This window comes from Manis pentadactyla, chromosome 1 (genome assembly GCF_030020395.1).
Source record: "Manis pentadactyla isolate mManPen7 chromosome 1, mManPen7.hap1, whole genome shotgun sequence".
In the NCBI taxonomy this organism is placed as follows: domain Eukaryota; kingdom Metazoa; phylum Chordata; class Mammalia; order Pholidota; family Manidae; genus Manis; species Manis pentadactyla.
In genome coordinates this window covers 14,547,702-14,569,429 of record NC_080019.1, presented here as the reverse complement: position 1 = coordinate 14,569,429, position 21,728 = coordinate 14,547,702, and the positions used below count along the sequence as shown (strand labels likewise).

At 34.6% G+C, this 21,728-nt stretch overlaps 1 protein-coding gene across 3 annotated transcripts in view; it reads right to left on the bottom strand.

Annotated features, from left to right (window-relative positions):
- Positions 1-21,728, bottom strand: part of DDX60 (DExD/H-box helicase 60) — a 94,756-nt gene that overhangs the window by 60,843 nt on the left and 12,185 nt on the right. For all 3 annotated transcript variants that reach the window (XM_057490706.1, XM_057490726.1, XM_057490746.1), the window contains exons 7-14: positions 17,218-17,379; positions 16,211-16,369; positions 13,065-13,206; positions 11,998-12,153; positions 7,964-8,069; positions 7,381-7,496; positions 5,961-6,121; positions 355-607 (exon numbers count right to left, since the gene is read on the bottom strand). In XM_057490706.1, the coding sequence (XP_057346689.1) occupies positions 355-607; positions 5,961-6,121; positions 7,381-7,496; positions 7,964-8,069; positions 11,998-12,153; positions 13,065-13,206; positions 16,211-16,369; positions 17,218-17,379 (1,255 nt within the window). The remainder of the gene's footprint in view (positions 1-354; positions 608-5,960; positions 6,122-7,380; positions 7,497-7,963; positions 8,070-11,997; positions 12,154-13,064; positions 13,207-16,210; positions 16,370-17,217; positions 17,380-21,728) is intronic.

Here is a 21,728-nt window from a genome sequence, read left to right as displayed (position 1 = left end):
CACCAGAAAGAACATGTTTATGCCTCAGATCTCAAAGACTTATGACAGATTCTCTCCGGGTACCGCACCATCTTTGTGGGCTCCTTCAGCCATGCTCACCCCTCTGTAAATAGTTCTTTTTAAATCTATCTTCGGTTGTGATTTTATCTGAATTGGCTTATGAATGTATTGTATATTTGCTCTCTGAGATTTCCTTGCTTGTTGATAAAATATTGAGAGGAATTTTGTAAGGATAAAATCAGGTAATGCACCTAAGGCTTCTCACACAAATTTCCCTTCATAAATGACAGCCACCATCTCTGCTTCTTTATTAATTCTCTGATTCATGCCAACAGAAAACACACAGTCACAAACCTTGTTCTTGGCAATGTTCCTTCCACGCTTTCAGGCAGGCAGTTAACCCCACCATTTCAGCCTGAAATTTCACTGAGTTACTTTTACATGATTTCAAAAAATCTTCCAGTTTCTTTATTCCAGAGTTTAAATTTGCTTTCATTTCCTCCTCAATAGAAAGTGACAGAGCATTCCATTTTTTCTCTTCTTTCTGTTCTTCCTTAGCAAATAACCTCTTCTTATTCTCTCTAGTAATTATTTCAGCCTTGGTCTCCTGCCCCAAAAGGAAAGAAACATACCATGAAACAACCTGGAAATACTCCAAGATGACATTTCATGAATGAGACAATGTTTTTAAGTGTCTACTGATGACTCTGACCATCATCCCATTCTTGAATAGCCACCACAATTTTATTTTCAATGCGTTTCTTAAATTTAAATTTTCTTAATTGAAAACTTAGGGCAAGTACATGTAAAGACTATAAAGCCTCTCTACAGATAATTTTTTAAGTTTCTGCATAGTATAGGTTATAAATCAGAAAATATAACAAGATTAGAAACACCACGCCACTGTTTTTTCATGGCTGTACACTGGTTCCTGCTGCTCTTTCTGAAATGGACTTCCTCTGCCCTTCCCCCATTGTCACCTCCCTAGCCCTGATTTGTCTTTTAAGATATTTCTCCTGTGAAGCCTTTCCTAACTCTCCCAAGCCTAAGTCATGTATTAGATGCCTGGACAGCTCATCTATCAAAGCACTTATCGCAGGTACTGTAGTTGTGATTTTCTTTCTCTCTAGACTAATTTCTTGAGATAGGAACATGCCATAGTTGTTAGTAAGTCCCAAGCACAAAACATTTAGTTCATAACATTTGATGAGTGAATGAGGAAAGTGAAAGGAAACGAAGGAAAAAGTAGATAGAAGGAATAATGGAAATGTAAGTTATGTGCTCTATCTAGATAAACATTTCCAATTCACTTGAACACATGGACCCACTTTTACTATACATTTACCAATTTGACTTGTTAGTCTGCAAAGACAAATTAGAGAACTGCGTTTGCAAGAGAATTCTAAAAACCTCCCACTATTCTGGTTAGTCATGAAATTAGTATCTAAACTTTGCTTATAATGAAGTCATTTTATGTCATCACTTTCTCAAAATTTAATTCTTATCAATAATATAGGAGCTTTCCCAATGTCTTAATTTTGCAACAGGCAGTCTAGGGTTAACTCGAGAATAATTCCATCTCAACAGGACAAGGGTAACACTTGGCTATTTTCCATGTGCAATGCTTGTTTGATCTTTGATATGCAGACTTTCAACTGCTGCTGAAGAACACATTTATACAGTGCTAAATGTATGTTAACTCCCATAAGACCATTTTTTTAACTTCTAATAACATAAAAGGGAAAAAAACATGAGGTTTTTTTTCAGACTTTTATCCCTTGTGCTATGGAATAATTTTTATGAACTTTTTATTAAAATTTTTTAACAAAAAGTTTGTAGAATCTTTTTATCTCTTGAAAAATAAAACAGAAAAGGCTTCTTGGGAGCCCTAAATAAAAAGGGAAAAGTTGTAACTGGATGGCCTTATTAATAAAATTGACTACGAAAATATAAAGAAGGTTGTCACCATAAGGAGATAAACAATGACCAACTAATTGGCCTGGGGAGGCTGCCTTTTGGCTATAAAAGCAAAAGTCCTAAGTTCTGCTTGGACTTCTTAAAAATTTTCAGCTTTATTGAGACATAAATGAAAAGTAAAATTATAAGATATTAGAAGTCTACGTCATGGTGATTTTGATGCCTAGTTCTTGTTCATGGAGTCAAAGAATGAACTTCGCTAACACTCAAAGTAGGAAGGCAAGGGAGAGGCTTTTATTTAGAGATAAAGTGAGAAGAAAGAGCTCCTGGCTTGCACCGGGAAGGGATAAGAGAATCCCTGGTGATTCATTGTCTAGGAGATTTATAGGCGGTTGAGAGACAAAGGGCTAGGGATGCAGATCTGCTAAGTGGTTCAAAAATGTTTATCTTTGAAGAGACATTGTTTCTTATCAGTCCTCCCGTTATTTCCAAGAAATTTACTGCTCTGATTTCCTCCCAGGATAGCAGCTTCCTGGTATGGGAGCATATCAACCAAGACTACCTACTTTGCTCCCAAGGTGGGCTGAGTTATTGCCTGTTTGTTAAAGAGCCTGAAATCCTTCCTGTTTTTACTAGTTGTTTGGGGCTTGCTTGCTTAATCAATTGCCCAGGTTGCAAATCACTTAATTAGGGCTGGAGGAAGAAAACTAGCACCTGGGTAAAGTCAAAAAATAAACTGGGACCCCCAGCAGGCCAAAGCAAATCCCACAATGTATTATTATCTTGATTTGTTTTTTTCCAAAGGCCCTCACCCTACTCTGTCTAAGCCCATGATCCCTATCTCAGTTTGATATATGTATACATTGTGGGAGGATTCTTCACATTGAGTAGCATCAGAAACTAACCCATTTATCACCTCACATATTTATTTTTTGGGGGGGAATGGGGATAAGAACATTTAAAATCTACTCTCTTAGCAAATTTCAATGACATAGCTTTACCTATGTATAGTAACCATGTTTTACATGGCAATCTTTTTATAGATGAAATTTTATATCCTTTACCAATCTCTCCCTATATCCTTCATCCCCCAGCCCCTGGAAAACTATTTCTGTGAGTTTGACCTTTTTTTTAGATTCCACATATAATTTATAACTGGAGTGTTTATCTTTCTTTCTCTGTCTGGCTTACTATACTTAGCACCTCTAAGTTCATCCATATTATCACAAATGGCAGGATTTCCTTCTTATGGCTAAATAATATTCAATTTTATACATATAGACACACACCATATCTTTTTTTTCATTCATCTGTAGATGGAAGTTTATATTGTTTTCATAGTGGCTATTGCAAATAATGCTGCAGTGATCATAGGAGTGCAGATATCTCTTCTATACTGTTTTTATTTCCTCTGGACATATACCCAAAAGTGGGAATGCTGGACCATATGGTAGTTCTGTTTTTAATTTTTTGAGGAAATTTAACATTGTTTCCACAGTGGCTGTACCAGTTCACATTCCTGTCAACCATGCATAAGGATTCCCTTTTCTCCACATGCTCACTAACACTTGTTACTTCTTGTATGAGGTAATAATACCTCACTGGGTTTTGATTTACGTTTCCCTTATGATTAGTGTGGTTGAAGCACCTTTTCATGCACCTGTTGGCTATCTTTTTTGGAAAAATTTCTGTTCAGTTCTCTGCTCATTTTTAAATGAGATTATTTCATTTAAAAACTTTTGTTATTGAGTTTTGTGAGTTCTTTGTATATTTTAGATATTAACCTTTTATCAGACATATGATTTACAAATATTTACTCCCATTCCATAGGTTGCCTTTTCATTTTGTTGACAGTTTCCTTTGCTGTGCAGAAGCTTTTTAGTTTGATGTAGTCTCACTTGTCTAATTTTTCTTTTGTTACCTTTGCTTTGGTATCAAATCCAAAAAAATAATTTCCAAGATGAATGTCAAGAAACTTACCCCCTATGTTTTCTTCTAGAAGTCTTATAACTTCATGACTTTTATTCAAGTTTTTATAATCTATTTTGAGTTGATTTTTCTGTATTCTGTAAAATAGAGGTGCAGCTTCATACATTGGCATGAGGATGCCCAGTTTTCCTCAAGATCATTTATTAAAGAGACCGTCTTTCTCCAGTGTATAGTCTTGGCTCCTTTGTCCTAAAATAATTGACAATATGTGCCTGGATTTATGTCTATATTTTATATTCTGTTCCATTGATCTATTTGTCTGTCTTTATGCCAATATCACACTGTTTTACATTATCTTTGTAGTATAGTTTGAAATCAGGGAGTGTGACGCCTCCAGCTTTGTTCTTTTTCCTCAAGATTGCTTTGGCTGTTCAGTGTGTTCGTGGTTCCACACAAATTTTAGGATTGTGCATTCTATTTCTGTGAAAAATGCCATTGAAATGTTGATAGAGATTGCATTGAACCTGTAGATTGTTGTGGAGAGTATAGAGTTTTAACAAATATTAATTCTTCTAATCCATGATCACATTCTTTTTGATGCTATTGTAAATGAGATTTTAATTTCTCTGTTAGTTGTTAGTGTATAGAAACACAACAGATTTTTTGCATATTGATTTTATATCCTGCAACTCTTACTGAATTCATTTACTAGTTCTAACAGTTTTTTGTCAGAGTATTTAGGTTTTTTTTTATATACAATATCATGTCATCTCCATCTTCTTTTCTGACTTGGATGCCTTTTATTTCTTCTTCTTGCATAATTGCTCTGGCTAGGACCTCTAGAATTATGTTGAATAAAGGTGATGAGAGTGGGAATGCTTGCCTTGTTCCCTGATCTTGGAAGACCTTCAGGTTTTTACCTTTATTATTGTAAAATGACCTTATTTGTCTATTATAGTCTTTTGTCTTAAAGTCTATTAGCCCTGATATAAGCATTACTACTCCTGCTTTCTTATGTTTTCTATCTTCATGTAATGTCTTTTACCATCCCTTTTCAGTCTGAGCAAGTTGAAGTGAGCAGCATATAGTTGGGTCTTTTTTTTAAATTCATTCAGCCACTCTGTCTTTTGATTGGAGGATTTAGTCCATTCACATGTAAAGTAACTGTTGGTAAGTACTGATTTACTATCACCCTTTTGCTAATTTTTTTCTAGTTGGTTTATAATCCCTTTGTTCCTTTCTTCTTCTCTTTGTCTCTTCCTTTCTGATTTGATGATTTTCTGTAGTGATATGCTTAGATTCCTTCACAGCTTTTGAAGTATGCAAATCAGCCCCTTTCAGGAAAAGACTCGGAGGAGTGGTTCATTCTGCTGCCTCTGTGCTGAGCCCTGGGGGGACAGCCAGGCAAGTTTACACAAGCCTGTTAAGAATTTTCTTTGTTTGCTATAATAGTGTGGGTTCTTGTGGATGCAAGCCCTGTTGGCAAAACAGAGAGAGATGTTTTGGGGACCTAAATCTCAGGTGGAAATCTTGAAAGTTGGGGTGCCAGGTATTGGGTCCAAATCCTTCCCTTCTGAGGGAGAAGCTGGGAGTGTGAGTTCCCTCCTAACTGTTGTTGCTGTGCCACAGGTGAGATTTATGGGGTATCTCAGCCTCTTCTCCCTGTTTTACTGTGGGTTTCTTCTTGTTTGTCCAATATATATAATTCACTCAGATAGTTTTGGGTTTCCTTCAGACAGAATTTCTCTATGTAAAGCTGTAAATTCAGTGAGTGCATGGAAGGAGGTGAGTTCAGAAACCACCTATATTACATCTTGGATTGGAACTCCCAAAGAACTGTATTTTTAATGTTACTTCAACATTTCCACATCTAAGCCTTTAGTCATTTAATGTCTTATACTCTTTTGCAAATAAACATAGATTTTATTATGTAGAGAGGGCCATATATAACCTTTTATATGCAGGTTAGACCTTCTTAGCAAGTAAGTAAAATAATAAGTAATCATATGTAATAAGAAAAGGCGTAACATGGAAATAAACTACCAAAGAAATTGAACAAATATCAGCTTAAGAAAAGACAAAGAAAAAATCTTGGTAAAATTAATAGAACTTACATGTGCCTTTTTGCTCTTCGGTTCAATGAAATTTTTCTTTGGCTTGACAGCTTGGGATACAACAACTTTTGAAGAGACTGATTCTAATGAATTCCCATAAAACCGTTGAAAAACATGATATTTTTGCAGAGATCTAAGAAAATGTGGATCTCTAGATTTTTCTGAAAAAAAAATTAAAATGTAACATTACTATCTTTTTCATATCATTCTAATTCTTCATACCATCCCACCCACACATGCACTTTTCTTTTTAGTTGGGCAGAGTAATTTACTTTGATTACTTTTGTTAAAGAGGTAATCTTAAATCAGACTCTCTCTTGTGTAGAATAATTCCTTACCTTATTTAAAAGATGGAGGCGACTCTTTCATTGTCTACCTCCCAAAGCAAATATCAGGATGCTACAAGGAATGACAGATTCTGGGCATTACCTCTGTCATGTATCCTGCGAATGAGGTTAAGAAGAGGAAAGTAGAGGCAGAGACAAGAAGATATCCATCTAGGATATTCTAGCTTCTTGCATCACTTGATAAAAAAAAGTCCTAACTCCAGACCACAGCCACAGAGCCAAAAGATTGGCAGCTGAGAAAAACTGTCACTGTGGAAAAATCTGATGACAGGAAATCCCAACGATCAAGGTATGACTTCCTCCCATACTGCAGAAAACCACAGTACTCACCTAAAGGGAATATTTAGGCTGGATAATTTTTCTATGTCTGTATTTATATACAGCATACACTTTGAAGGATGTCAATGGTTAATCTAAAAGATCCCTTCACATCTTGTAGGATCTTTGTAGCTGTTTAGATAAGCAAAATGACAAGTATTTCATACGAGCATGCTTACTATGCACATGCCTAGATTCTTCTGAAAGTAAGTTTTGTCAACTCGAAGAAGAGTGGAGGTGAGCATAGGGATAGACAAAAGTGAGATGAAGACAAGAGATCCCTAATTCAGTCTCTGTTGATCGGCTCTTAGTGGTTTCATGGGCCTCCCTTTGCAGTTCCAATCATCCTGAGCATGAAGGCAGGTAAAATGCTGGCATTTATTACATGTCAACTGAGTGGTGTGAAAGTAGCTAAAATTGATCAAAAGATTGCCTCAATATTCTTGACTTGGAGGCATACACAAATTTCGAAACAACAAACCATTTTGCTTAAAACAGCTTCTAACTTTTGTGAGACAAGCACCATAAGTGTGCACTTTCTCCTGAGACATCCACAGGCCTATGTACATGTGACTGTCACTGAACAGTGGGACTTTTCATTATCATCTTTAACAAGATACATCTAAACATGTTGTAGACTATTATTACTCAAGAAATATAATTTGTGGCTCATACTGATAATTTTTCATTATAAAATCAAAGCCAGCAAGTGAAATTGATTTTTAAACATTTTTTTCACCAGTCACAGGACTCACCATCAAATTGGCACTTTGTCCTGTCATAGTCATCACTAAGGAGTCTGTGAGAATGCCAGTGCAGAAGCTCATCAAATTCCTTTTGTTTAACCAGTGAAGTTACCACAGGATCATCACTATAAGATAAAACCATGTTTTAAGTTGCATGCCTCCAGATACAGCAGAGTACAGATTTCATTTCTTAATATTTTTTACAAATCATAGCCACCTCTCCTCTTTCTGAGACATGATGTTAGTGGTAGAATCCAAAGCATAGTTTATTGGAACATAAGAACTCAGAATTCACCCTGTATCCCTAAAAGTCCAATCAACATCAACAAATATTCATTAGTTAATTCATTAACTAAAATGATACAGCTGAAGTGATTTTATTCCAAGATCAAAACCATGTTGATTTATGATCAAAGGAGTTTGAGTTATGATCAAAGGACACTGATACATTTTATATTAAATGCATTATGTTACAAACCCATATGTAATAAGTTTACATAAATATGTCTAATTGGTTACATTTCATCGAGTATTTAATGAATAACTCATCCATTCCACCCAAGTATTCACAAAGGCACATTTGGCTGTATACCTCTTTAAGAAAGGCAAATCTTTGAAAAGGTCTCCAACAAACTTATCAACCACCTTACACGACACTGGAATAAAACCCAAATTAGGTATCTTTTCCTTGGGGGTGTCTGTAAGCAAGTTAAAAATTAAGACACGGTCAAATATTCATAGAATACACATTTCCTAAAAATTCACATTAAAAAACATTCTCATTGATCTTATTTATATTAATCAATTCCAGCCCTTACCACATAAAACATTTTGGAACACAGAAAAATATAAAGAAATAGACAACATTTTGACATGTAGGTAAGTAGATAATAGATAGATAGATAGATAAAAAGAAGGAAAGCCCCTATATCTTCTTTTTTTTATTAAGGTACCATTGTAATACAATCTTACATAGGTTTCAAATGAGCAACATTGTGGTTTCAACATTCACCCATATTATCAAGTCCCCCCCATTGCAATCATTGTCCATCAGTGTAGTAAGATGCTATAGAGTCATTATTTGTCTTCTCCGTGCTATACTGCCTTCCCCATTGAAAGGAAAGGAGCGACACACAGCAGCAATTCACCGGAGAATTCCGCTTTATTGGGGAAAGGTGCTGGGTTATATAGGAAGGGGCACGGGGTGATTGTGGTGTTACTTCTATGGGGCTGGTGGCTATTGGCCAGGTGCTGGGAGTGGGAGTGGGGAGAGAGGTGATTGGTCTTTAGGTGGCGCCGTCGGGAACTGAGGACCCGGAAGAGAAGCCGGAAGTTCGCCATCTTACTGGTGGGAGCCCTTCACCCGTGACCTACCTATATTGTGTGTGCTAAATATAATGTCCCTTAATTCCCTCCTCTTGCCCTCCCAACCCACCTTCCACAAACCCTTCCATTTGGTAAAACCACTAGTCCTTTCTGTGAGTCTGCTGCTGTTTTGTTCCTTCAGTTTTTGCTTAGTTGTTTTATACTCCACAGATGAGTGAAATCATTTGGTACTTGTCTTTATCTGCCTGGCTTAACTGAGACTAATAACCTCTAGCTCCATCCATGTTGTTGCAAATGGTAGGATTTGTTTTCTTTTTATGGCTGAATAATATTCCATTGTGTATATGTACCACCTCTTTTTTATCCATTTATCTACTGATGGACACTGAGATTGCTTCCATATCTTGGCTATCGAAAATAGTGCTGTGATAAACACAGGGGTGCATGTCTTTTTGAATCTGAGATCTTGTTTTCTTTAGGTAAATTCCTAGGAGTGGAATTACTAGGTCAAATGGTATTTCTATTTTTAGTTTTCTGAGGAACTTCTGTATTGCTGTCCACAATGGTTGAACTAATTTACAGTCCCACTAACAGTGTAGGAGGGTTCCCCTTTCTCTGCATCCTCGCCAGCATTTGTTGTTGTTTGTCTTTTGGATGTTGGCCATCCTAACTGGTATAAGGTGATATCTTATTGTGGTTTTAATTTGCATTTCCTTGATAATTAGCAATGTGGAGCATCTCTTCATGTGCCTGTTGGCCATCTGAACTTCTTCTTTGGAGAAGTGTCTGTTCAGATCCTCCACCCATTTTTTAATCAGGTTATTTGTTTTTTGGGTGTTGAGGCAAGTGAGTTCTCTATATATTTAGGATGTTAGCCCCTTATCAGATATGTCATTTATGAATATTTTCTTCCATACTGTAGGATGCCTTTTTGTTCTGCTGATAGTGTCCTTTGCTGTACAGAAGCTTTTCAGTTTGATATAGACCCTATATTTCTTATTTTCAAATGTTTACTCCTTTTCATATTCCCTATTATAAAACAAATAATTTGAATATGAAAATCTCAGAGATCTTCCACATACATACTTTTATGAAAAGGAACATTTTTAAAAGTTGGGGGGAAAATACAGATGGTAATGAATCAATGGTATTTGATATCACTACAGTATTCTCTTACATCCTCCTTGACATTATATATGTGTTGGCTAATGAATGCCTTTTTATTTATATCTAGTTCATAATTGTAGGTGACCTGCCCCTGCTCGGTCCAATATCCCCTTGGTGCTCAGTGTTCTTGGGTTTGCCTGATACCTTCCTTCTGCATGTCTGTGCAACTCTCTGCCTAAGCACTTTTCTTATAGCCATATGGAGCAGGACAGAGTGCTCAGGATTTAGTGTCCCAGAGATAGCCGTCAGCAAAAAATGTGACAAAACTGGCAGGGTAAAGACCACAGCTATATTGCTCTTCATGTAAGACATTTCAAAGGTGGTTTGTACATCATTCCAAGATTCCCAGTAAGGTTTTTTGTGTAGTTTCACACAGCAGAATCCTACTCATTCACATGCTTTGGGTCTGTTCTCTTCCTGATCTTACCTACCCACTCCCTTATTTGAGCTTCCTGACATCAGTAAACTACTTGTACTCAAGTCTTTGGTGAAACTTTTCTTAATGTAAGGAAAGAGGACTATGTTCTTCCTGCATATTCTGAAAAATATACTTATACCAATGCACCCTAAATTCCAATCAGCTTTCCTTCTCACATTCCTTCTCAGCCATTGGTTTCTTCCTGAACATCATCATATAGAAGTATCTTCAGTGATTCTATGATAATGGGTAAATCAATTTTTGTAGTTCTGAAAATATCCACATTACTCCTTCATTCTTAAATTACATTTTAAGAATTACATATTTTAGCATTTTTATTGGGAAAGTCTGTCATTAGACTAATTTTCATTCCTTTGTAGGTAACTCTGGTTCTTTCAAGAAGTTTATTTTTGATGTTCTACGATTTCATATTGTGCCTTGTGTGTATTTCTCTGTATGTGCATATGTTTAATTGATACTACTTGGGGTTCATCATATATCCTAAATGTGAAAATTCTTATATTTCATCAATCCAGGCAATTACCCAACCATGATCTTTTCAAATATTTTCCAATCTGCATTGGCTCATTTTCTCCTAATTCTCCAAACGAACACAAGGTTAGACTTCATTCTCTCTCTCATATCTTTTAACATATTTTTTTAAATATTTTTGTCATCTCTATTTCTTTTGCTTGTTAACTTTTTTTTTTCTCCAGTTTTACTGATATATAACATTTTTTAAGTGCAGGGTGTACAGTGTTCATCTCTATCTTTAGGTTTAATTCTTTGATCTATTTCTAGCTCATGAATTCTTTAGCCATATCCAATTAGCTTTCAACCTATCCACTGACAACATTTTTGTTTCTGTAACTTTAGTTATTTTAAGATGTGAATAATTTTATATAGTATTGTTATTCTTTTATGTTTTAAATTTCCTACATTATTTCTTTAAACATTTTGAAACACATGTATACTCTACTTTTGATCATTACAAAATCTGAAGTTCTAGTACTGTAGCTTCCTATTTCTCTTAATGGCTTATTTCTCTGTTGTTTTATAAATTTGTATTTGTACTCATATTTGTCAGAAAATCCTGTAAAACCAGGATTTATGATATTGTTCCTGTACAGAGAATGCACCAGATTCCTTTGATTGCTTATAATTTAATAAGACAATGGCTTAGAATTGTCTTGACCCTGCTAATTGAGTAAACTGAAACCCCAGATTCTAGGAAGGATGGACCTATAATTAGAAATTGTGAGGGTGCTTTGTTTTGTATCACCTAGAGATCAGGTTCTTTATTCCTTTTTGGCTCCTGCGAGTTCCCTTCTATTGTTTTGAGCTTAGGTATGATTATATAAAAAGAAGTTTGATATCTATTTTCCAGCATTTCAGTTGGTTCCCACAAGAGATTTTTTTGCTTGATCTATACTGCCATATTGATAGAAATGGAAGCCATATATCTGGCTTGTTTTTTTTGTTGGTGCTTTTTCTTTTTGTTTTTGTCTTTGGGTGGCAACAATATGAGTTACAAGCAAAACATGTAAAGCTACAAAATTATAGTAATAGAGTATCACCCCAAGGATATGGCAATAAAGGTAATTTATTATTAAAATGTATAGTGCCAGGAACTGGCCAAATCTAGTTAATGTTGTTTTTAAAACATTTTCAGAGGAATGATGCTTTTATTTCAAATTAATTTATAAATTTATTACCTTTGATTGGTGATGGATTCTTTTTAAGGAAAGGAAGTTTTGTTGTTCTCAGAGGAAATGGCTTTCCAACATCAAACTTTCTGACCAACTTGGACACAGTATTCCAGAGATGTTCATAATCCTTCATAATGTCATTTCCCAAGTTCAAATGTAAACCTACGTGACAGTTAAAAGTACTAAGTACAGGAAGTCATTCCCACATACACAGAAGTACACATTTTGACTAAACTGATAGATATGAAATTCTTGTAAACAGGAAAGTTTAAGTGAGTTCGACACTGCACCTGAGTGAAAACAGTCCCTAGTGAGACTGCAGATTTAAAAATATATCTTGTTTTCCTATTTGATAACTAAGCATTAAAATTATAACTTAGCTAACAGTAACAGATGGTGAATATTTAATTACTCCTTAAGATAATAAAAATATTCTATAACACAATTTTACAGCCAATAAAATTGAATAAAAACTATGATTTTTCAGAGATGAAAAAATTTTTACAAGATTTCTAAACTTCTATGTAGCTAATTCATTCCCATGCTTGTAATATGTGTAACAGAATCCTAGAAGTCAGAAGCTTCATTAATGTTCAATTACAGTTCTCTTAAAATGTATGGTTCTTTTTACTATTAAGAAACAGCAGAAAATTTATTCTAAGAAAATACAGCAAAGAAAGAAAAGTTAATTACTTATAACAAATACACAAATCATCTTTATCTTTGGGAAAAATTAAAACTTTTAAAAATCTAATAACAGTAGGGTGATTGCACTAATTAGAATACTATATTAGATGAAAATTTTCAGCTGTCAAAATTATCTATAAATGACAAATACCCAGACATGTATTTTTACAAAATCCTTGTGGAGTAATACCAGAAATGTTTTAAAATAAAATGTTCACTCTGATTGCAACTGAATAAAACTTACATACATGTATAAACAAAGACTGGAAGAAAAATGATTGCTGTTATATGTTGGAAATATAGGAATATGATTTCGAAGTTTTAAATCCTTAATAATGCTTGTCTCTGGGGAAAAGTATAATTATTATAATATACTAAGGTGGTACCTTGAACATTTTCATTTTCATAGTAAAAAGCAATGTTCTTCAACAAAAGCTCATCACTTAAATCAGAAAGGTGAGTTAAATTCAGATTCCAAAATTCAAAAATGTTTATATTGCTTAGGATGAAATAGTCACACCACTTTTTCTGAAAATTAGAGATAAAACCAAGTTATTTACAATGTTGATATTAGTGATAAACAATAATATGACTTAAAACACATCAATAATGCAAAGAAAAGCAAGTTGGTAGGACTCTTCCAATTCTTATTAATATAAGCCCTTTCAGGCTGGGGAATGATGAATGCTTTATACCTTAAAAAAATTAAAGCATAAAATGAAATCAAGCTGACCAAAAAATTAATTCAGTATAGTTCTTTATTCTGAAGCATAGAAATCCACATTGGCTTTTAAAAACATTTTTCTCACAGTGTAATCCACAGATATAGTCCCAAGGCTATAGAAATATTTCTGCTTTCAAATGTGCCTCCATTTTTTATGTAAGTCTTACTGTTTTTTAATTTTACTTTCAGATCAAAAGAGCTTTTATTAAAAAAACGGGGGGGAGATTGAAAGATAGAGAGGAGTAGAGAGCATTTGATTTTTCAGGGATGTAAGACATGCCAAGTCCTTCAAACTCAAAGCGCCCCATCTTTTACCTTGGTATGCACACACTGAGTCTATGGTGAGGCTGGTCCCACCTGACACAGACAGGATGTCATCACTGACCATCTATTTTCAGGGTAGAGGAACATGAATGGCAACCTCAGAAAGTGAGAGCCTAATCATAGTTTATTACAAGTGTTTGTGGCACTTATAATAAAAGGCGAAAATATCTGTGATTTCTATTAGTTCCAAAGTGTTTGAGAAGTTAAGTTCAGAGGGAGAAGACTGGGTCTCCTCTGCACCATGCTCCCTAATGATTAAACATAAAAGCTTTCCAAATGTGAACAATTTATTTATCTATACTGATATGGAATTTTAACCTAGGGCTATCCAATAGAAATGTAACATGGGCAAGCTGCATATGCTATTTAAAATTTTCTGGAAGTCACATTTTTTTAATGCTTGAAATTAATTTTACTTTATTTACACAACTAACATATCCCAAATATTAGCATTTCAATGTGTAATCAATATAAAAATATTAACAGAATAGTTTATCTGTTTTTCATAGTAAGTTTTTGATATCTGGTTTTTTTCTAAACTTGCAGCACATTTCAATTCAGACTACCCACATTTCAAGTGTTCAATATCTACTTTTGGCTACTGCATTGGACAGCCTAACTCTAACCAGGTAATTAAGGGATGCTGCCCAAGGTTTATGACGAAGTCATAAATACCAAAGAAGGAAGACCTCCTACTTAAACTGTAGCTTTATCTACAAATAAAACACTGCAGAGATCACCACAGAGCCACAGAACAGTGGTTCTCAAATGCCAACATAAGTCTTACCTGGAGAGTTTGTTAAATAAAACACAGGTTGCTAGGCACCATCCAGGGACTGATGCAGTAGGTTTGGGGTGGAACCCAAGGCTCTGCATTTCTAACATGCTCCCAGATGAGGCTGATGCTGCTAGTCAGGGAGCCACTGACCATGTAAGGCTTCCCCTCCCGCCATTCCTTTGCCACAATACCACAGAGTCCACAGGAATAGGTGAGAAACTGTACAGCACAAGGTCCTCATTTTCCTTACATCCTATGAGTAAGGATCCACATGATCTCTAGCATCCAGATGTGAGGTACCACGAATTTCTCTTCTGTTGGTTTAGTTGCTTTCTCCAAAGGACTCAGAATATGCCTTTTCCTGTGAAAATGTCAGAGACTACCTGAAGCTACCCTTCCAGCTGCAGCATCTACTAACATGAAGGATGAAGAATGGGGAAGACCAGGGGGCTGTGAACTGAGACAGCCATCTCCCCACAGTGAGGAACCAGAGGATGTGGGAAGGGCACAGATGTAGGGGCTACACAGAGATAAAGTTACATCTCAATATGATAATTTCCAAGCTGTGCTACTGGGCTACCTAGCCTTTCTAAGCCCAAGTTCTCCATTTGTAGAATGAGGACATAGGGGCTTGCTGTTTGTCTAACTGAGGTAACGTAGCTGAGGTACACGTATGAAGCAGGCACAGAATAAATGGCAGCCATCCCGATCAGGTCCAGTGACCCATGCCGTCCTAATCAAGGAATGATTTTTACCAGCTAAAATGCTGTGTCCTGCAGAGTCATCTTAGAACATTCCCTAATTTGGAAAGATTTTATAATGTCCTTTTACCTAATGCCCCTTTGGCATAAAAAATTTATAAAACTCTTTATAAATGAAACTTATCTATACAGAGCATTTACTTAAATCTGCAAATCAAAACCACAGTTTTACATGCATACCATTCAGTAGTTGAGTCATGGAATTCAAGCTATATAAAAATGAGGAAAATTTTGAATATTTCTGAGCAATACAATAAAACTCTTAGCATAATATTGATATTATAATGTATTATTTCAGTATCTGACATGCAGTATCAATATGTTTAATGTATTAAACTGACATGACTTATACCAGAAAATGTAAAGTAAATAGGGGCTAGAAATAGAGACGTATTACTCCTTTTAATTAAGCATATTCTGCCTCCTCCTGGCAAACTATCAAAAATGCCTAGAGGAAAGGTCCCAACTAGGATTTTGGATACAGTGAAATATAATAAACCAAAATATTAATAGTTATCAGCATTGATTTCAGTGGTGGGTCACTGGGTTTTTCTTTTGCTTTTGCTATTTTCCTAAAGTCTACAAGTTTTCTCTAAATATCCTCTATTATGTACACAGATAACAAACTATTATACTGATTTCTTCAATTCCTCTCAAAGGAGGAACATAATTGTCACCAATCCCTTATAGCTGATGCTACAATAACCTGATCTTGACAGAGACTGAAAGAACAAAAACAAGCTTTCTCCTTAGGTTGGATATATATCATGCTATTTGTTATTACTACCAGAGCTGTTAAAATTAGAAAATGACTGATTTAGGTCATTAAACTTTTAAAGCCCCCAAAGGGCTAACATTGTTCCCACATAAATACAATTTTGAAGGTGATGGTAGTTTTTAGATATTGAAGAGTAGAAACAAAAAAATAATAAAGAGTATATTTACCATGTTTAAGAAAGTCTTAATGTTTTTAGTCCAATGGGAAGTGATGACTCTTGCACAAGCTCTTTGAGAAAGTGGTATTTGAAGTAGAAACACCACACTGAGACAACGCAGTCTACATAAATCCTCCACCTCTTGCAGGGTTTGGCAATTACTTTGCACCTAAAGAAGTTAAACCAGAGAACAGCTGGCTGCAAAACCGTATGATACACATGCAGCCCTACAGCAGTCAGCAGCTGCACTTTGCTGTACAGAAATCACATGCTATGACATTCTTGATTCTACATTTTTGAGAGTCCTTTTCTTCATGTATAAACTCAACTGCCTTTATACAGATACAAGGTGAAAGGGAAAGGGAATTGCCAACTCCATTGTCGTTTACATAAAGCATTTTTTAGTATTTTTAGTTAAGCCAAATTTTAGTCTGAGCTGACCAGGCAGCTAGTGAAGTCATGATTCCATGACCAAGCACTAATGGAGCCATACATTAAATGCTCTATTCCATCCAAGGTATCACAATTTAAAAGTTATATTGAAAATGACTAGAGTGAGGAAACCAGGATTATGTAAAACACTGACCCCAGTTAGAAAAACTGGGCATTGCACTGCAGGGTTGTCAATGAAACAAGACTTAGACTTGTTTCAGTAACCTCCAAAGGGACAAATTGGGTCTACTGATCAGAAGAATGTATATGAGAGATATATATTTGGTTGTTACCATTTTTGTGATAACTATTTAAAGTGGCATGCCCAGTCATGTAGAAATATTTTACTAAGAATATAGTCAAACAGATATTGGGAAACCAAATATAAAGGATGGTAGGTAAAAGATTATGAGCCTTGCTTACTTCTGAACTCAGAGAGGAAAGAGACATTTTCTTTTCTGTAATAAGACTCTCCAACCAAGAATCCCCAGCACTCAGATTGTATATAAAATAGTACGTGTACACATGTGAGTGTCTGAATGCATGCATGTGCAATTTTTCTCAGTAAAGTAACAACAATCACACCTGCTGGGTTTTTATTTTGTCATCAGAAGTAGTCATCTTCCTGTTTTCTAAAAAGTGATGATACATTCTCAAAGACAATGAACATGAAGTAACACAAAGAACACGTCGAATGTCAGATCCTTCCGGCCAGAGTTGCTTAAGCAGAGAAATAGTTTCACATGCCTGTCACAGAAGAAAATCAGAAAATAGAATGATATCTAGAAAAATATTTTTATTCGTAAGTAATCGTTCTAAAAGAAATCAACAGAAAAGGATAGGCCTACATTAAACTAGAAATATTTCTGTTAAAAATGATAAAATTTTTAAATGAGAAAATAAGTACAAATATTCCAGTGAAGCTATTAAAAAATGCAAAGAGCCCCTATAAATCAATAAGAAAATATCTAAGCCTTTAATAAAATGAATAGATAATTCACAAAAGAAATATAAATATTAATAAAACAGAAAAAAATACAACCCCTTTATTTAAAAAAAGAACAATTAGATAACATATTTCACTTTCAAGTTAGCAAAGGTAATAGAAGGCACTGAAAATTATGTGATGTGTCATTTCTTTTATATTTTGCTGTTGAGAGTATTAATAGATATAGAATTACTGCAAATTATGGAATAATTTATTTCACATGAAAAATTATGTTTCCACATAATGCCACAACCAACTTTCAGAAGCAAAAACTACAGGACAAAAAAGGAACTACATATAGAATTGTACTAGTAATATAGACTTTACCATTTTCAGAACATGAGATATGAATGGACAAAAACTAAGAAGATAGAAGACTTAAATAGCATATTCAATAGTATGCATCTTACAGTTCAAACCTTATACCCCAGTGTTAGAGAATATGCATTAACCTTAAATATGTCCAGCATATTCATAAAAATCTATTATATATTAAATCATAAACATCAGTAACTTCCATAGTGTAGAAATATTACAAATAGCACTTCAATCACAATACAGTAAAGGTAGAATTTATTTATTTTCAAAAAAGCACAAAGTCCTTTCAATATAGAACTTAAAATTATTTTCTATTAAGCTACACCTAGGTGAAAGGTAAATACAAACTGCAATTACAGTATTTATAAAAGTGATGACAAAAACACTATATATCATAGTCTATGGGATAAATTTAATACAGTAATCAGAGGAAAAATTCATTGCACTAAACATATTTAGCAATAGAAATGAAAAAATAAAAAGTGGATCAAATTCTTAGCTCTAAAAATCTAAAATGGAAGAACAAAATAAACCAAAGCAAGGAAAGGAAGTAAAATACAAAGATAAAATAATTCACAAATTAATGAGAAAGGAAAATTAGTAGATCTAACTAAATAAATCAGAGTTCTAAGGATCTTTGAAAAACTTTTAAAAATAGGCAGACTACTATGTAATTTGATCATTGAGAAATGGAAAAAGTAAAAAATGTACAAAATAAAAATGTAAAGGGAAAAAGTACTGAGACAGAAGAAACTACTTAAGTCATAAAAGCCTACCTTGCAAACTTCTACACAAATAAATTTGAAATGTATGAAATGGATAATTCTTCATAAGAACAAATTACTAAAACTGACCCCATTATAGTTAGTAAGCATAAAGAAATCAATTTCCACAGAATAAAGAAAATTATCAAGAAATTACCACACAAAAAGCACAGGGCCCATATGGTTTTACAAGGAGCCTTCTATCAAATCTTCAAAAACTAGAAAATCTTAACGATCTATAAATTTCTTCAAAATATTGAAAAGGAAGGGAAAATAGTCAAATGTTTTTATAAAGCATGTCTGACACTGACAACTAAAAAGATATTAGTGCACAGAAAGAATACTACAGAAAAGTTTCATGCATGCACATTGAAGCAAATTTTATAAACAAAATGTTATAAAAAGAATCTAGCACCATAGTGAGAAAATAATATACCATGAGTGGGATTTATTCCATGTATGCAGACTTGCTTCAATATTAGGAAAACCATTGATATAAAAATACCATATTAATAAAGCTAAGGGGAAAAAAATCATATGATTGTATCTGCACTTTCAATACACATTATGATAAAAACACTCAAAAAATATAAGTTGAGGGCTATATTCTTAACATCAGAACATATATATATTTAATATAGAAACAGTAGAAACATTTCTACTAAGATCAGGCGAAAAACAACGATGTCCACTATCTCTGCTACTATCTACCATTATTCTAGATTTCTTAGCTAATGAACTTAAACAAGACAAAGCAATATAAGGCATAAGAATGAGTAAATAAGATGCAAAACACAGATGATATGATAGTATATATGGAAACCTCAAAGAACTAATAGTAAAACTAATTCAAAAATGAAATTTTCAGTGAGGCAACAGGATTTAGAATTATGAAAAATCAACAGATTTCATATGCAAAAACAAAGAGAGAACATAAGGGTAGAGAAAATCCCATGACAATAACAACAAAAACATCACATACTAAGGAAGAAAGTTAGCAAGAAATGGGCAAAATATGTATGATGAAAAATTTTTAATTCACGAAAGTAGACTTGAACAAATGTAAATATATCCTTTTTTCTTGCATAGAATAACTTAACATTATAAAGATGCCAATTCTCCCCAATTTCGTTTATAAATTCAATGTACTCCAATAAAAATACCAACAGGGTATTTTTTGAAGTTAGACAAGTTGACAACAGAAGTTAATATGAAAAGATAAAGATGCAAGAATAGCTATGAAAACACTTTAAGAGAAAAACTGTAAGTGGAAAAACTATCCCAGCAAAACATTGAAAATACTATGAAGTCTTTCCAATTGAAAGTGTAAAACTTGCAAATAAGCCAGCAGAATAGGACAGAAAGTCCACAATTACTTCTAAATTCATAAAGAAATTTAATAAATGACAAAGGTGGCATCTGACATCACTGGGATAAAGATGGGCTTTTGAGTAAATGGCACTGAGTACCCCTTTGATAAAGATAAAATTATATCCATAGTTCACACCATACACAAGGATAAACTCCAAATGGATTAGGGTTCTAACATATTTCGGCTTTTTCTATGACTACAGATTTGAAAAAACAAAAAAGGCACATAAATTCAGTTAGTGTATGTTTCTTACAAGATGTAGCTAGCAATTTAAAAACTGCTTTACATGTATACTAGAATTGCAAAAACATAAGTAAATATGTCGTAGGTGATGACAGCTGGATTTCTCACAAGTGGAGAAAGAAATTATAAATAGAGAGAAAGGGGTAAAAGGAACTATATGGACTGAGCTGGAGCAAAATTTTCAGTATGAACACAATATTTAAGATAGTTAAATTTAAAATAGATGTATATACACTCAGTTGGTACACATCCATATATTCCCTATGTCTGCTGAAAAGGCCTAGAAGCACTGACACCCCAAGAACAATGAACACAGTTCCTAGGTTTTGGCTTCTAAAAACCATTTCTGAATAAAAGTGACCAGAACTGTGGAGAAGTGGTTGATGTCAGGGCCGGGGCAGGGAAAATATAGATGAGACTGGAGGAACATCTGATGGTTTCAACAAGTGGGACAGTGCTCAAAAAAGCTGGGGCTTGATGCGTTTGGAGATAAACAGACATCCGTGTAACCATCACCACAATCTATGCCATCATCCCTCAATACAATGTTTTAAGGAAAGAAAACAGATGGGGGCTTGTAAAAGAACACAGGCGCAAACCAGAAGGGGTTTCTAATGCTCAAGCCTGGGACAACCTGAGCACAGAAATGATTATCACACTGGACTCTAGCACATGATATAAAATAAGTACCCATTAGTCCATACCGATATAAAAAAAGTAAATAAATGGCAGAGCTAGAGCAGCTCTCCCCTTTACTAATCGGGAAAGTAGAATTTCAATTAATAAATGGAGAAGGGAAGAGGGAAAGAACATAACCACTCAGCAAAAACACCAGAAATAACTGCTGCAGATAGGATCCACTGGCAGAGTCTAAAATTCACTGGCAAATGTTTCCGGGGAAACAGGATTTGCATCGTTAGGAAAGGCAGTAACTTCAGAGAAGAGAAGGCTGACAGGTGCCGGCTTCACCAGCGCTGACATGTCAACAGCAGGAACCCTCTGACCCTGCACTGAAGACACAACCTCAATTCAGTGGTATTCTTGCCAAAAATGCGTAACCTCATTCCAGTCATGAGAAAACATCAGACAAGCCCAAACTGAGGGGAAACAAAGATAACTGGTCAATAATTTTAAAAAATGTCAAGGTCATAAAAGACAAGGAAAGACTGAGAAACTATTAACAGACTGCAGGAGACAAAAGAGAAATAACTAACTGGGAGGTGGGTCCTTGGGTAGAATCTTGGAACAGAAAAAGGACATGAGTGAAAAAGTTAGTTCAAATAAGGTCTGAAGCTTAAAGTATTCTACGGATGCTAATTGCCTGATTTTGATAAATGTGCCATAGTTGCATATGACGTGAACATTAGGGGAAGCTGGGTGAGATGTACATGTGAACTCTGCGCTTTCTTTG